The sequence below is a fragment of the Elephantulus edwardii genome, unplaced genomic scaffold (genome assembly GCF_000299155.1).
Source record: "Elephantulus edwardii isolate Elephantulus edwardi_28Jun2011 unplaced genomic scaffold, EleEdw1.0 scaffold00114, whole genome shotgun sequence".
In the NCBI taxonomy this organism is placed as follows: domain Eukaryota; kingdom Metazoa; phylum Chordata; class Mammalia; order Macroscelidea; family Macroscelididae; genus Elephantulus; species Elephantulus edwardii.
In genome coordinates this window covers 10,756,964-10,772,377 of record NW_006399864.1, presented here as the reverse complement: position 1 = coordinate 10,772,377, position 15,414 = coordinate 10,756,964, and the positions used below count along the sequence as shown (strand labels likewise).

Here is a 15,414-nt window from a genome sequence, read left to right as displayed (position 1 = left end):
GTCAAAAGAGCAGCATTTGCCCAACGTAAAGCCCTGAAGGCAGGAAGCGGTAGGATGGGAGGATTACTGGATGAGAATTCCAGGGAGGAGCTGGGGAAAGTTTCATTACGTTGTAGGCATTTATAATTAATGTACTAAAATGTGTATAAATGGTTGAATGCACGGTCAATTTGCTCTGTCAACTTCCACTCAAATAACAAAATTTTTAAAAAGATAAAATGTTTCATAACACAGGATTTATCATTTTTCACACCAGACTTCAACACAGTAAGTTGGATTTCCGTCAAACAACTGTTGTTAGGTTCCATCAAGTTGAATACCATCAACAACAGATCTGAACCCTGTCCTGTCCTGTGCCGTCCTCATCATCGCGGACATGCCTGAGCCCATTGCTGCAGTCACTGTGTCAATCCATCTCCTTGTGAACCTTCCTCTCTTTAACTGGCCTTCCACCTCTCCAAGCATAATGTCTTTTTCCAAGGAAGAGGCCCTCCTAACAACATGTTGAAAATACGTGAGATGGAGCTTTCTCGTCCTTGCCTCTAACAAGCAGTCTGGTTGCACTTTCTCTGAGACACACCTGTGTTCTTTGGGCAGGCCATGAATACTCAGTATTATTCTCCAACACCACACCTCAAAGGCATCAATTCTTCTGTCATCCGTATTCATTGTCCAACTCTCAGAGGCATAGCAGATGACCGAAAAGACCATGCCCTGAATCAGGCGTACCTTAGTTTTTAAACTGACATCATTGCTTCTTGGTACTTTGTAAATGTCCTCGACAGCAGCCTTTCCCAGCACAATATATCTTCTGGTTTCTTAACTGCTGGTACCAAGGGTGTGACTGTGGATCAAAGTAAGATGAATCATTGACAATTTCAGCCTTTTCTCCAACTATCATGATATTTCCTGTTGGCTCCATGGTGAAGATTTGTGTCTTCTTTTTTTTTTTGTTTGTTTGTTTGTTTCTTGTTGTTTACTGTTCTCCAGCAGAGCATCTGGTGGACTTGAAAAATGCAACTTTGGGATTGCAGTGGAGCTTCTTGCCACTAGGCAAGAAGAGCTTGATTTTTGTCTTCTTAATGTTGAGAATAATCCACATTGACAGATATAGGCCTTGACAAGTGCTTCAAGTCCTTGCTGAGTTTGTATCATCAGTGTAACACTAGTTGTTTCAAACCCAAGGCCACATTCTTCATAAAACACATCTTCTCAAATTATTTGCTCAGCATTCAGATTGAATAGGTTTGGAGAAAAGATTTAACTCCGACACACACCTTTCTCGATTATAAACCATGCAGAGTTCCCTTGCTCTGTTCAAACAATAGTTTCTTGGTCTAGATATAGGTTTTGTATTAACATAATTAAGTGTTCTGGGATTCCCATTCTTCTCAGTGTTAGCTATAATTTGTTATTATCTGCACAAATGGCTTTGCAGAGTCAATAAAACACAATTAGATGTTGTTCTGGTTTCTGCTTTCTTCCAAGATTCATCTGGTCTCTTCTAAACCCAGCTTGTATTCCTGGCAGTACTCAATGCTCTGTTTTCACCATTTTTTTTTTATTATTGTGCTCTTTAGCAATATTTTGCTTGTGATATTAATGAGGTTATATGCCATTGAGTCACTTGAGACTCACAGTGACCCTATGTACAACATCTGTAAACCCTGCTCTATCCTGGCCAATGTCATCATCTCTGACACACCTACCCGTATTACCCCAGTCACTGAGTCAATCCATTGCCTCTAGGGTTTTCCTTTCTTGCACTGTCCCTCCACCCTTCCAAGCACGATGTCCCTCTCCAAGGACTGAACTCTCTTTGCAACATGCCCAAAGTATGTCAGATGAAGATTAGAATCCTCGCTTCCGAGGAACAGCCTGGTTTCACCCTCTGCAGGGAAGACCTGTTTGTTCTGTTAGCAGTCCATGGTATATTTGTTCATATGGTTGCTTCAAGTCATCTACGACTTGACAGCACTTAACAACAGTAACAACAATGAGAGAGCTCTGTTGGCCTAGTGGCTATAAAGTGATGCTACCAAGCCAAAGGTGGGTGATTTTAATCTGTGGCCCTCAGGCTTGGTTTTAATTGTTTTTGGTCAAACATTCTTCTAAGTGGTATTGCACTAGTCTGTCCATCTGCTGTACAGAGGTAGCTCATGGGTGCTGTGAAGCTGAACACTGTGACACTGATGTATCAAATGTGATAATGGTTACCCAGGGTGGACAGTGTTTGGTGGAGCTTCCCGATTAAAACAAGCTTGGAAGCAGTAGTGGCATCCACTTCCAAAATAACTTGCCTTTGGAAATTCTATGAACTTGGAGAAACGATGAAAGTTATACAAGTGTTCAGGTCTTCCATTCATAGGGTTGCTATGAGTCATCTATGATTCAACAACACTTAACAACAACAACAACAACATTATCCTAAGCCATCGTCCAGCTCTCTCATGCACACCTAATATTCTATTAGATCATCTTTCTTGGAGAACAGGAATATGAATCTCTTTCAATTAGTTGGCCATGTAAGAGGGTCTACAAAGTGAGCCATAATATGAAGGAAGTGTTAGAGCAGTCGACCACTCAAGTTCATAGCCCAAAGAAAATGTCACAAGGCACTCAAGGGAAGAGAAAGAGTGGAATGGAAAGGAGAGACACAGTGGGGAGGAGGGATGAGTGCTGTTACATGATGGGATTGTGGTCAACGGGACAGAACAAAACACATATGAACTGTTGGATGGAGAGCGAATTTGCACTATAAACTTCCACCCAAATCACGATTTGAGGAAAAATTAAGCAAAAATATCCCACGATTACAAGAGGTACCTTTTCAGCATTTACTACCTGTGGAGAGGCTTGCATAATCTGTAAGACTTTGGCAACTGAAGGGAACAGATGGCATCCTTCTGGCTGCATCAGGTAGCGGACAGTGAGCATCAGTAACTGGGCAGAGATCCACTTGAGATTAATACGTGACAGAAGAAATATTAGCACCCAAACTGCTTCCCAGCACATATTGTCTTTTTCTCTCTCTCTTAAAGCAATATGGTCATATATTTTCTTGATTCCTTTAGCTGCCACCAAAATGAACAAAATGCAGAGATACATTTTCTTTAATGTACATAGTTATGTGACTAATTCCTGAATAAGTATGTATTATATAAGGGCAATGTACACTTTTTAAAACTTCTTTTAACACCTTTATTACAGTATAAATGTATTTTATCAAACTCATGCTAGTAAGAGTTGAATAATTTCTCTATACCCATTCATTCTCTATGCTGAGCAAATTATTAGAGAAGCTGGACTTTATGAAGAAGAATGTGGCATCAGAATTGGATGAACACCTTGCTTGCTGAAAGTGAGGATTTGAAGCACTTGCTGCAGAAGATCAAACACTGAAGCCTTCAAGATGGACTGCATCTCAACACCAAGAAAACAAAAATTCTCACCACTGGACCAATAGATCACATCATGATAGATGGGGAAAAGATTGAAGTTGTCAATAACTTCATCTTAATTGGATCTACAGTCAATACAGTTGGTACCAGCAGACAGGAATTCAAAAGACGTATAGCACTGGGAAAGCCTTCAGTCAGGGACCTCTCTAAATTATTGAGGAGCAATGATGTTAGTTTGAGGACTAAGGTGCAACTAATTCAGATCATGGTCTTTTCAATCACTTGCTATGCATCTGAGAGCTGGACAACAAATAAGGATGACACAAGAATTCGTGCCTTTGAGCTGTGGTATTGGAGAATAATATGGAATATCTCATGGACGGCCAAAAGAACAAACGTAAGTCTTGGAGAAGGTACAGCCAGAGTGCTCCTTGGAGGCAAAGATGGTGGGACTTCATCTCACATACTTTGTACATGTTACTAGAAGGACATCATGCTTGGAAAGGAGGGTTGATGGCAAAGGAGAAGATGACCTTCAACCAAGTGGATTGACCCAGTGACTGTAGCAATGAGTTTGAGTGTGTCAGATTGTGAGGATGGCACAGAATAGGACAGGGTTCAGATCTGTTGTTCGTAATGTCACCATGAGTCATACTCAATGGCACCTGATAACAACATGCTGTTAAAATGTACGATTTAATGGCCTTTAGTATATTCATGTGCTTGAGAACTCATCATCACTACTTATTTGAAACTCTTTTCATCACTCCCCTCCCAATAACCCTTAGCCTTCACGCCACTACTTCTTAATTTGTCCCAGTCTAGGTAATCATATATCTGATTCCTCCCTCCAGACTTGCCTCTTCTGAAGATTTCATTGAAATGGAGTTGTCTTTGTGACTGGTTTATTTCACTTCACATATTTTCAAAGTTATTCATGTTGTACTGTGCTCGTCCTCTGTCCAAGTAATATTCCATCAGGCGATGCACCACCACTTATCAGCTGAACATCTGTGCCTCTATTTTTGGGCTATTATCAATAATAATGGTATGATCATTCAGGTATAAATTTCTGTGTGAACATGTATTTTCATTTCTCTTTAGTATGTACCCTCATCTCATTGCCTTCAAGTCAGAACCAACTCATAGCTGACCTTCCACTGGGTTTCTGAGACAGTAAATTATGCAGGAGATTGCCCATCTTTCTCCCTGGGAACCATTAATGGATTCCAAGTGCCTGAGAGGTACTGCTTTTGGGTGAGTGTGTAACTCTGTACACACTAAGCCACCGGAGCTCCCTAGAGATATACATACACCAAGGAGTGGAATCCCTAGATGCCATGTTAATTCTGCAGTGGGCGCACAGCCACACTTGTGAGGGTGACACCGGGCCACTACCTGCATCTTTTCGAGTCGTTTTCAATGGTGACAAAAGCATTTGAGCATCTAGTTCAAGCACATTTCGTGTACAACCCAAGCATGCTCCAACCTGAGCTAAAAGAAAAACACCAAAAAACTACAGAGACAAAAAAATAAATAAAATAAAAAAACCTCAAACTCATTGCTATCAAGTCAGAACTGACTCATCGTTGACCCTCCAGTGAATTTTTAGAGGCTGTAAACCTTATAGGAGATTGACCATCCTTTTCTCATGAAGGAACTGGAAGATTCAAATCCTCTTCCTTTGAGTAGACACTTTAACTCCTTAACCACCAGAGCTCACCCTGACCCAGTGTGTACCATTTCCACCTGCTGTACGCATCCAAAGTTATGCTTCAATGGACCAGAAAGAACTTGTTCATTTTATGATGTCAGGTGGCCTGGTCAGTTGACACTCTTGGTGAGTTGTTCAGCTTTTGTTAGTGCCCAGCAGTAAGCTAGTAGCTATTTCTCAAAACAAAGCCTACTGGGTTACAAGTTACCCTGTTAACACAAAGAAATGTGGTTTGAATTCACTGGCTGCTAAACAGGAGAAAAATGTGCAATCTCCTCCCATGCTATTTTGCAGTCTTGGAAACCCCACTGGAGGGCCAGCTGTGAGTCAGTTCCAACTTAACGGTTCACAATAACAACAGCAAACATCTTCAGAAGAGGATATGGATTTTCTTCAAAACTTGAGCAATATGTGCTGTGATTTTTAAAATGGCATTTGCAGAGGCTCCAAAAATACACTTCAATTACCATTGCATTTGATGCTTCAAACTAAAAATTAGCTTCTGGTTGTAACCTGGACTTGTTACACTGCCTTCATTTACTCTAGCTCCTACTCACATAATTTAACCTTATAGATGACTTAGTAACTGGATTAAAATAACAACTAAAGTGTGACATGTTACCTCCAAAACTCAAAAAGGTTCACCAACCTTCTGTGCTTTGAGTAATAAATGGCCATAGTCTTTCACCTTTAAGATTATTTTGACATATTCCAGACCAATGAACCTCCAGAAATTTACTGAAATGATAGTTTCCTGATTTTTTCCCACTTCGCTATTTCAAAGTTCACAGAGCAAATTAGTTTTCCATTCAAGCAGTCATAGCCATTTTAATATACTGTCCACAATACCTACAGTGGAATCACAGCTTATCCACCCACTCACCCACCACCACACCCCCCAGTCATTTTCATTCCCATTAATCCTTCCATCCTATTCCTTCCTGCCTTGAGGGAAATGGTGTCTTTTATTTTTAATTTTATAAACCTGTTTATTTTAATGCTCGTGTCCCTAGTGGTTGTTCACCTAGAGGTCTGGAATTGAGTCACTGGGACTGACTCTGTTCCATGTTTGAAGGTTGGCTAAGGGCCACAGACTTGGGAACTGCATCAATCTCTAGTGGACCTTCCAAACTATTGTCCTTTTATCCATAAATGAGAGCGAGCTGGTCAGTATGGAGACCAGATATAACCAGTTGCCAAGTATTCCAAAATTACAGATTTGACATTGAGGGAGTAAATACGGTGGATTCATGGACCTACTTAGTCCAATTGCGATAAACTTTGAGCACCTGAGCACTGCTTTAGCTGATGGACAATGCCATTTTGGGACCCTAGCAGTTAGCATAAATTCAGAGCTAATAACCATACTATATCTATTTTCCCAGTATATATTTACTTCAGAAAATGGTCAGTCCTTTTGGCCCAGGCTTGGAAGGACATTTACAGTACAGCTGACCCTCCATACCCAGACTCCACATCCATGGCTTAAGTCAACCCCCAACTGAACAAAACCCGGCATGGGGAGGCGGATGGATGTCTTTTAAAAAAGGCAATTTACCAACAATGAATGAATGGAATTCCAAAATCTCTGTAGATGTTCATTGAAATGAAAAATAAACTAAATTAATAAAAAAAAAAGGCAATTTACTTGTGACTCCAACTTACTCTCAAAAAATAGACAGGCCAATAAAGTTACCAGTAGTAACATCAAGAAAGCACTCACTCTTTAGAATAACCAGCCATACAGGGTCAGAAGAATATCTGCTCAAAGATAAAGCCTTGAAAGCAGGAAGGAGTAGAATCAAGGGTTAATGGAAGAGGAAAAATAGGGAGAAAGGGGAAGAGTGATTACACTTTGGGTGTTGTAATCAATATAAAATAGTATGTTTATGAACGGATGAATAGAAACTCAATTAGGTCCTCAAAGCAATCCCCAACAGGTTAAGAGGGAGCACAAAGTGCTGTTTACGAAGCATTTACACTGTGTTAGGGACTATAAATAGTCCAGAGATTTGTTAAAGACTACACAAGGTATACATAAGTTATACCTAAGGGTTTACATAAGGGACTTGCACATCCCTGGGGTTTGGTATCCACAGGGGTCATGCAATCTCCCCCAGATACTGAAAGATGACTGTATATGCTTCACAATTACCATAAAGGTCTCTGGGTCTGGAAACTGAATGAAGACCATGACTCTTTCCTTGTTGACAAAGGTTAGGTTTTTGGTCACCAGATCTGATTACATTTCCTTTCACAAATATATATTGATGCATCCTAGTGCCAGAGGCTGTGTAGTTCAAACACACCAGCTGCTCCATGGGAGAAAGATGGGCAATCTCCTCCCAAGGGATATACTGTCTCTGAAAAACCACTGGAGGATCAGCTCTGAGTTGGTTTTGAGTCAACTGTACACAACAATCCTAATACAAGATCCCTGGTGACACACTGGGTTACATATTGAATTGCAAACCAAGATTGGTTCACATACACCAGCAGATCAGTGAGAGAGAGATGAGCGGGATCCACCTTGTATGGAAAGTCACCAGGAGTCAGAATTGGCTTGATCATGGAATGTTTGGTTTGCGCCAGAACCAGGCCATGATCTTGCAATTACTTGCTATGCATCAGAAAGCTGGACTATGACTAAGGATAACAGAAGAACTGATGCCTTTGAATTGTGGTGCTGGAGAAGAGGACTGAATATACCCTGGACTGCCAAAAGAACCAACAGGTCTGTCTTGGAGAGGGTGAAGCCAAGTTGCTCCTTAGAGGCAAGTATCATGAAGGTCTGTACAACATATGTGGGGCATGTTGCCAGGAGGGACCAGAACTTTGGAGAAGGGTGGAGGGACAGCACAAGAAAGACCTTGGATGAGATGGATTGACACAGTAACTGAGATATTAGGGGTAGGTGTGCCAGAGACAGTGAGACTGGCTCAATATAGGGTAGGATTCAGATACTGTACATAGAATCGCTATGAGTCACAGTCGACTTGGTGGCACATCACAACAACAGTACCCGCTACACTTCCATTTATTTTTTTTCTCCAAACTATCAAAGTGAATTCTCGAAAATTGGAATCAAACTGTGAAATGGGGATTGCCCTTTTTATTGGTCACAAGCCTTTTATCATTATTTGGATTTCTCTAAAATTGCATAGTTTTGTGGGAGAAGGAAAAGGACATAATAGTTTTACTATGAAAGCCATTTCCCAAAAATCCCCGAGTAAGAAAAATAGGATCACACACAAATGTATTAACTCTTTGTATTTTACAAAAATAAGGTCAGTCTTTCACAGTAAGTACTACTACCGTTTTCAATACATTTTTCCTAGTTGAAAGTCCTCTGAAGTACCCGAAGGAATCATCACCCTTCTGCATTCACTTTTTCAGAAGGTACTGTTTTGGAGGCAGATCTGTTACGGATTCTTTTTCTCTTTTTTCTAGAAGCAGATGATGGTTTTGCATCTTGTGTTTTTTTCTTTTTCTTCAAACAGCTAAGAGGATTGGGGCCACTTATTCTTTTGCGCTTCTTTCTTCTTTTCTGGTCAGGGGTTTTCACTAAGCCCTGCTCTTCTTTGAGCTGCCTGATGCTTTGTTTTTCGTGCCCAGAGACAAGCTGACCAGCCTCAACAGCTTTAACAAAAGCAATTGTTTTGGCAGAAGGTTTGTCCAAGACTATAGTGTTCTGAATAATAAACAAGAGAGGGACTCCAGGCTGCTTCTTTACTTTCACAGACAGATTCTGGTCCTATTAAAAAGAAAAAATATTGACACTGTAACAATTAAAGTTGTTACTGGGTGCCATCTACCAGGTTTCTATGCACAGTGACTCTATATACAACAAAACAAAGTAAGGTGCATTAAAACAGAAGGGTTCCTAAAAACTTTAAGAGAGGAATATTTTTTTTTAAAAAGATCATAACCAAAAACAGTCCAGAATAAGAGGTGTGTATAGCAAAGTGACCTAGGGGAAGGCTTGGGGGAAGGAAATGATGCAACAGTGAATGTATGAGTTTGGTTTTTTTTTTCTTTTAAAAAAGTGAACTGGGGGTTTGGGAGTAAAGTGCGCAACCATGAATGAATGAAAATCCAACTTGTTTGTAAACTTTCATAAAAATAAAAAAAAAAAGGGAAACAAAAAAAATCATAGAGCACACGAAGGAAAAAAGAGATCATAGTAACTTTCTTAAATATAAGACAATTAGTATGTCTCCGATGAGGCTCTTTTATGATAAAGAAAAATAAAAACCATATAAATTGTGTAAATGTTTTAATCAATAATTCAACATTCTAGGGCAAATTATTAACAAATGCAAGGGTCAATGTTAGCTGGTTTCCCCCATTTCTACTCTAAGCTATGCCAAAGAGGCTGAGGGAATACAAAGGAAGTAAGAACTAGCTATCTTGGATTCTTGATTCAACTCTGCCAATTAAGCAATCTTATAATTCTGAAAGTATATTTAAGTATATTATTTGTGAATGTCTTAATTAATATTAATTCTGAGCAAGTTATTTCTGTCTGCCTGACAGTCATTAAAAGCCTGAAATGGACCCAACTGGTGGTAAAGTCTTAACATGTTACAACCCATGCCTTCTGAGAATAGGAAATACAGTACAAAAAATGTTCATGAACATAGAATAGAAAATGTTTCTATTTTCCTTTTTAAAGCCCTAAAATGTAGCACCACATTTCTATTTAAAATTTTAACATCATTTATTTTACATTTTAACATTATTTATGTAATTCTTATTTTAAAATCACCAGTACTAAGCCAAAAAAAAAAAAAATCAATAAATATGCTAAAATTTTCACTCAAATTCTCAAAGGGCAATTGTTTTTACTGAATGAAAATTTTTAAAAAATCTTTAGAGTATGAACACTTCCACTTAATTCTTTCTGCCTGAAAGAATTCCACAGGAACTGAGCTGAAATGATTACAAACTGATGCACGGTTATAAAGAAGTATCACCTGTGTTGCCATAAAATAATGATGAGGATTTCCCCCCTCGATCATGGAAAGCAGGCATTCGGATCCACTCACTGGGGTCTTAAAATGGGGACAATGTCGAACTTGGCATTTCTGTGCAATGAGTTTAGCCCCATATAAGTCTTTTCCCAGTGTTTCTAACTCCTTTAACACACATCTGAAAGAAAATGGTATTAGTGTAATTAGTGGTCTACAATTAATTACAGCAGAAACCTGAATGAATTACAGCAGTTGCCTATATAAATTTAAAAAAAAAAAACCAAAAAAAAAAAACCCAAACCCAAACCCAGAAGCAGCAGCAAATAGTACTACTAGGTCACTCCAGGGGAGTAGTCCATAGAGAGCTGTGTTGCTAATCGAAAGCATCTCCATCGGTTCAAATCCTCTAGCTGTCAGAGAGATGAGCAATCTCCTCCCATTGGAATTTGTGACCCCAGACACTGATGAAGGATCATTATAACGTGCTGATGAATGTGAAAGTGTGTGAGAACATTACAATCTCAGTTTGTCACATACAATAAAAGCCAACATTTACTGAGTACTTACCACGTTCTCGTCAGCATGCTAAGTGCCCTTTCTACACAGTCTCAATTTCAAAACAACCTTGGAAGTTATGCAGCTTATTTTGAAAGTATCCCCTTTTAGAGATCTTATTCTGGGAGAATTTGGATAACACGACAATTTCAGACAAATAACAGATAATTTTAGTCAGAAGTCCTAGAGAATAAATAGTTGGAAACGAATCAAAAATTAAGCTCATCTTAAAGGGTAAGAGCAGGAAATAGTCCAACTATTCCATAATGGCAAGCTGTACAGCTGAGAGGGAAGTCAGTGGGTACTGCGGCTTGTCAAAATAGTACGCAATGCTGGCACAGAGTAGATGTTACAAAGTCTTTATCAATTGAATCAAAATCTTGTACAAGAGTCATTAAGTGCAATACATTGAATTCTCACAATAACCTGACTGGTATTACATTTTATTAAAAAATGGTATCTTACTTGAACCTACAATCAATACCATCCATATGTACCAGCAATCAAGAAGTCAAAAGATATACTGTATTGGGAAAGTCTGCTGTCAGGATTACTTCCCCAAAGCCATGAAGTACAACGATGTCAGCTTAAAGACCTAGGAGCACCTGATTCAAGCCACGGTCTTTTCAAACACCTGCATATGCATGTATGAGCTGTACAGTTAATAAATATGGCAGAAGAAGGATCCATGCCTTTGAGCTGTGGTGTTAGAGAAGAGCATTAGTTGTCCCAGGGACTGCCAAAGGTGAGCAGGTGTGCACGTGCACACGCACACACCCACACATACACATCTTGGAGAAAGCGCAGGCTCAGAGCACTTGGAGGCAAAGTTGGAGAACCTTCATCTCACATACTTTGGGCATGTTGTTTGAAGGGCCATTTTTTGGAAAAGACACGCTTAGAGAGGTGTAGGGTCAATTCAACCAGATGGACAGACATAGTGGCTGTCACCATGAGATCAAGTATATCAGAGATAAGGATGGCACAGGATAGGACAGGGTTCAGGTATATTGTTCACAGGTTCACTACGGACAATAATTGTACATTCAAGTAAAATAAAATTCCTAGCTTCACTCTTTTCTCCATTTGTCACACAACACTGTTTATCTGCCCAGTTGTGAGGATTTTTGCTTTATATTCAGATGTCACCCAGAGTGAATCTATGGTCTTTGACTTTCCTCTGTAAGTGCTTCAAGTCTTTCTTACTTTCAGCCACGTTAATTCATCTGCATATCACATGTTGTTAATAAGATCCCCTGATGGTGGGTTTGTTCTTCACATAGCCCAGCTTCTCAGATTATGTGTTCAATGTTCTGACTAAATAAGGCTGGTGAAAGGCTACAACCCAGATGTACACTTTTCATACATTATGTATGCATGTATATAGTACACTATGTTCTAGAGTTCCCATTCTTTGAAATGTGATCCATAATTTGTAATGATCCACACAGTCAAATGCCTTTGCATAGTACAAAGCACAAGTAAACCTTTTCCTGGTATGCTTTGTTTTCAGCCAAGATCTAACTAGTAGGTCAGTAACTAACTAGCAAACCACTTCTCATCCAGTTGATTCTAACTCAAAGCATCTCCATGTGTGTCAGAGAAGAAATGGGCTCCACTGGGATCTCCGTGGGTTTTTGGTGGTAGATGAAAGACTAGGAACGTTTCATCCAAAGCTCCTCTGGGTGAGCATGAACCTTCCACCTTTCAGTTAGCAGTTTTAACCCTCTGTCCTACTCAAGAACTCCATCAAGAAAAGAAAGGAACATGTTAAGATGAATTCAGGATATTCAATCGGTCAAAGACTGACACATACTACAAAAAAATTCTTCTTCCTTAAAAACTGACGTAGTAAATAAAAGGGAGAGGGCTGTTAGAGTGACAAGACTTAAAAGATAGAGAAATCAAATAGATCTTCATTTTAAAAGGCATCAAGATACCAAAGATTTGACGGAACAATGTCTCAAAGAACTCATCAGTAAAACAGAAAAAGTCATCATGGCGGGAACGGTCAGCGAAAAAGGAAAATCCAAAATGAAATGGTGTGACACAGTGACTATAACAACAGGCACACACATGGGGGGATCCTGAGGATGGTGCAAGATAGGAGATGTTTTCATCTGTTGTTCAGAGGGTTGCTATGTTGTTGTTATGCATCATATCAAAATCAACTCATAGCTGACCCTCCAGCAGGTTTTCAAAAGCAGTAAATCACAGGGTCACCACTGCCAACACCTACGAACAACGTATGGGGCATGGTATTTCCCACTATTTCACAAGCATTTGAAAGTGGACAATGAATAAGGAAGACAGAAGAAATGATGGCTTTGAATTGCGGTGATGGGGTAAAAAGTGTCACATGTACCATGGACTGCAAAAGACCAGCCAGTCACGGAGGAAGTGCGGCCAGAATGCCCCTTAAAAACAAGGAAGTTTAAGACTTCACTCTCACAATTAAAGGCAGGTTAGCAGGAGGCGCCAGTTCCCAGAAAATGGCATCACATTTGGAAAAGTAGGTGGTCAGTGAAGGAGAGGAAGACTCTCAAAGAGATGGACTGACACTGTGACTGCAACCATGGGTTTAAGCAAAATAGGACGTGAAGATGGCGCTGGATCAGATCTTTCATACATACAAGGTCGGCAAGAGTCGGAGCCAACTCAAGGGCAGTTAACAATGTTTCCGGATACAGTATATCGTCGGTACAGGCATACTAGACCTTCTTTAATGCTAAAAGCAGCCTTACAAGTCATCATTGTTGTTGTTATGTGCCATCAAGTCACTTGTGACTCACAGTACAACAGTCCTAAACTCTGTTCTGTCCTGTGTCAATCACACTGTCTCTGATACACCCATCCCGATTACCCTAGTCACTGAGTCAATCCACCTCATAGAGGGCCTTCCCCTCCTGCGCTGTCCCTGCACCCTATCAAGCATGATGTCCTTCTCCAAGGACCGGTCTCTCCTTACAACATGTCCAAAGTATGTCAGACGAAGCCTCAGATTCTTGCCTCCAAGGAGCAGCCTGGTTTAACCCTCTCTAGGATAAATCTGTTTGTTTTTTTGGCAGTCCATGGTACATTAAATACTCTTTTCCAGCACCAGAGCTCAAAGGCATCAACTCTCCTTCTATCCTTCCTAGTCATTGTCCAACTCTTTGATGCATAGCAAATGATTGCAAGGACCATAGCCTGTATTAGACACACCTTAGTCTCCAAAGTGACACCACTGCTCTTCAGTACTTTGGAGAGGTCCCAAACAGCAGACTTTCCCATCGCAATACGTTTTTTGATTTCTTGGCTACTGGTGCCAAGAGCGTTGACTATGGAGGCAAGCAGATCAAATCTGTGAACAATCTGAATCTCTTCACCATCCATCCTGATGTTGCCAATTGGTCCAGTGGTGAGAATCTTTGTCTTCTTGACATTGAACCTCAATCCATATTGGAGGCTGCAGTCTTTGACCCTCTGCAGCAAGCATTTCAGGTCCTCCTCAGTTTCAGCAAGCAGGGTTGTGTCATCTGCATGACGCAGATTTTTGATAGATTTTCCACCAATCTTGACCGCACATTTCTCCTCATAGAGCCCAACCTCCCGGATGATCTGTTCTGTATACAGGTTGAAAAGGTATGGAGACAGGACACATCCCTGGCGTATGCCCCTCCCAATTTTGAACCACGCAGTGTTTCCTTGCTCTGTTCTGAAGACTGCCTCTTGGTCCAAGTATAGGATTTGCATTAGCACGATCAAGTGTTCTGGTATTACCATTCTTCTCAGAGTCAGCCAGTTTGTTATGATCCACACAGTCAAACGCCTTTGCTATTATCCCTATTTTAGCCCACACAGCAGCAGAACAGAATGGTCCTCCTTGGGTTTCGAGGCTGTAAAGTTTAAAGGAAGGAGACAGCCAGGTCTTTCTCCCATGGTGAGCCTCGGGTACCAGATGAACACTTAACCACTAAGTCACCAGGACCCCTAATCCCAGTGCACCGATGAGACATCCTTCTCACAGAGGTCAAGTAACTTGTATGATGAAATAGCAGAGCTGGTAGGACCATCCCCAGGATTAGAAGTGAGAATCATCGGAGTGCGGAGCACACGTTCTCGTTCGCCAAGCTAACTGCGGGTAAACACTGCCCACATTTCCTGCGTCCAGTGCGCGCCTCTCCTGCACCCGCCAACTCTTGGCGGGTTCCCAACCCGGCTCCCCCACGCCCCACCCCCGAGCCGCCTGGCCCCGCCCCACGACGCCCGCCAAGCCCCGCGCCTGCGCCCCCGTGGCCCCTACCTGGTGGTGCATAGCTGCGTCTCCGCCATGAGGTATCGCGGCAGCTGCTCTCGCAGCTGGATGCGGCCCCGCAGCGCCGCCTGACAGAAAGTGCCATCCAGCAGGATCTGGTAGGGCTCGCGAACTCCGAAGTTGTTGCGGAAGAAGCTGAGATGCTTCTTGGCGTGTTTCTGCCTTGTGATCTTCATGCCTGGCCTCCCGGGACCGAGGCCACCCGACCAGGAAGCGAAAAAAAATGCCCACCCACTAGGTCCCAGCAATGCCGGTTTCCCCCGGAAGTGGAATGCTCGGAGTCCCAGAACCAAATGCCCTCAAACCCACCCCCACCCTCCCAGGGTGCCGCCCACCAATGATGTCACGCAAGGCGAGGGCGCGATTCGTCTGCGCTGCTCGCGCTCTAAGGGGTGGGACCTGGAGGCGGAGCTTGAGCCTTCGCGGTAAAAACCGAGTGTGCTAGGCTGTACAGGGACGCACATGCGCAGTGTT

The 15,414-nt window shown here is 41.4% G+C and overlaps 1 protein-coding gene across 1 annotated transcript; it reads right to left on the bottom strand.

The window, feature by feature from the left end:
• Positions 1-8,485: 8,485 nt before the first annotated feature.
• Positions 8,486-15,149, bottom strand: UTP23 (UTP23, small subunit (SSU) processome component, homolog (yeast)). Its single transcript, XM_006892343.1, has 3 exons — positions 14,929-15,149; positions 10,092-10,266; positions 8,486-8,869 (listed from the first exon to the last, which is right to left on the bottom strand). Exons 1-3 carry the CDS (start codon positions 15,114-15,116, stop codon positions 8,486-8,488), a joined length of 747 nt encoding a protein of 248 aa, XP_006892405.1. The 5' UTR covers positions 15,117-15,149.
• Between the last annotated feature and the right edge of the window lie 265 nt (positions 15,150-15,414).

Bases quoted from the DNA above. Each gene is read 5' to 3' on its own strand.
- UTP23 (XM_006892343.1), bottom strand. From the start codon at position 15,116: ATGAAGATCACAAGGCAGAAACACGCCAAGAAGCATCTCAGCTTCTTC. The intron at 10,267-14,928 runs GTAGGGGCCACG...ATTTTCTTTCAG, and splicing joins ACGCAGCTATGCACCACCAG to ATGTGTGTTAAAGGAGTTAG. The intron at 8,870-10,091 runs GTGATACTTCTT...TCTTTTTAATAG, and splicing joins ATTATTTTATGGCAACACAG to GACCAGAATCTGTCTGTGAA.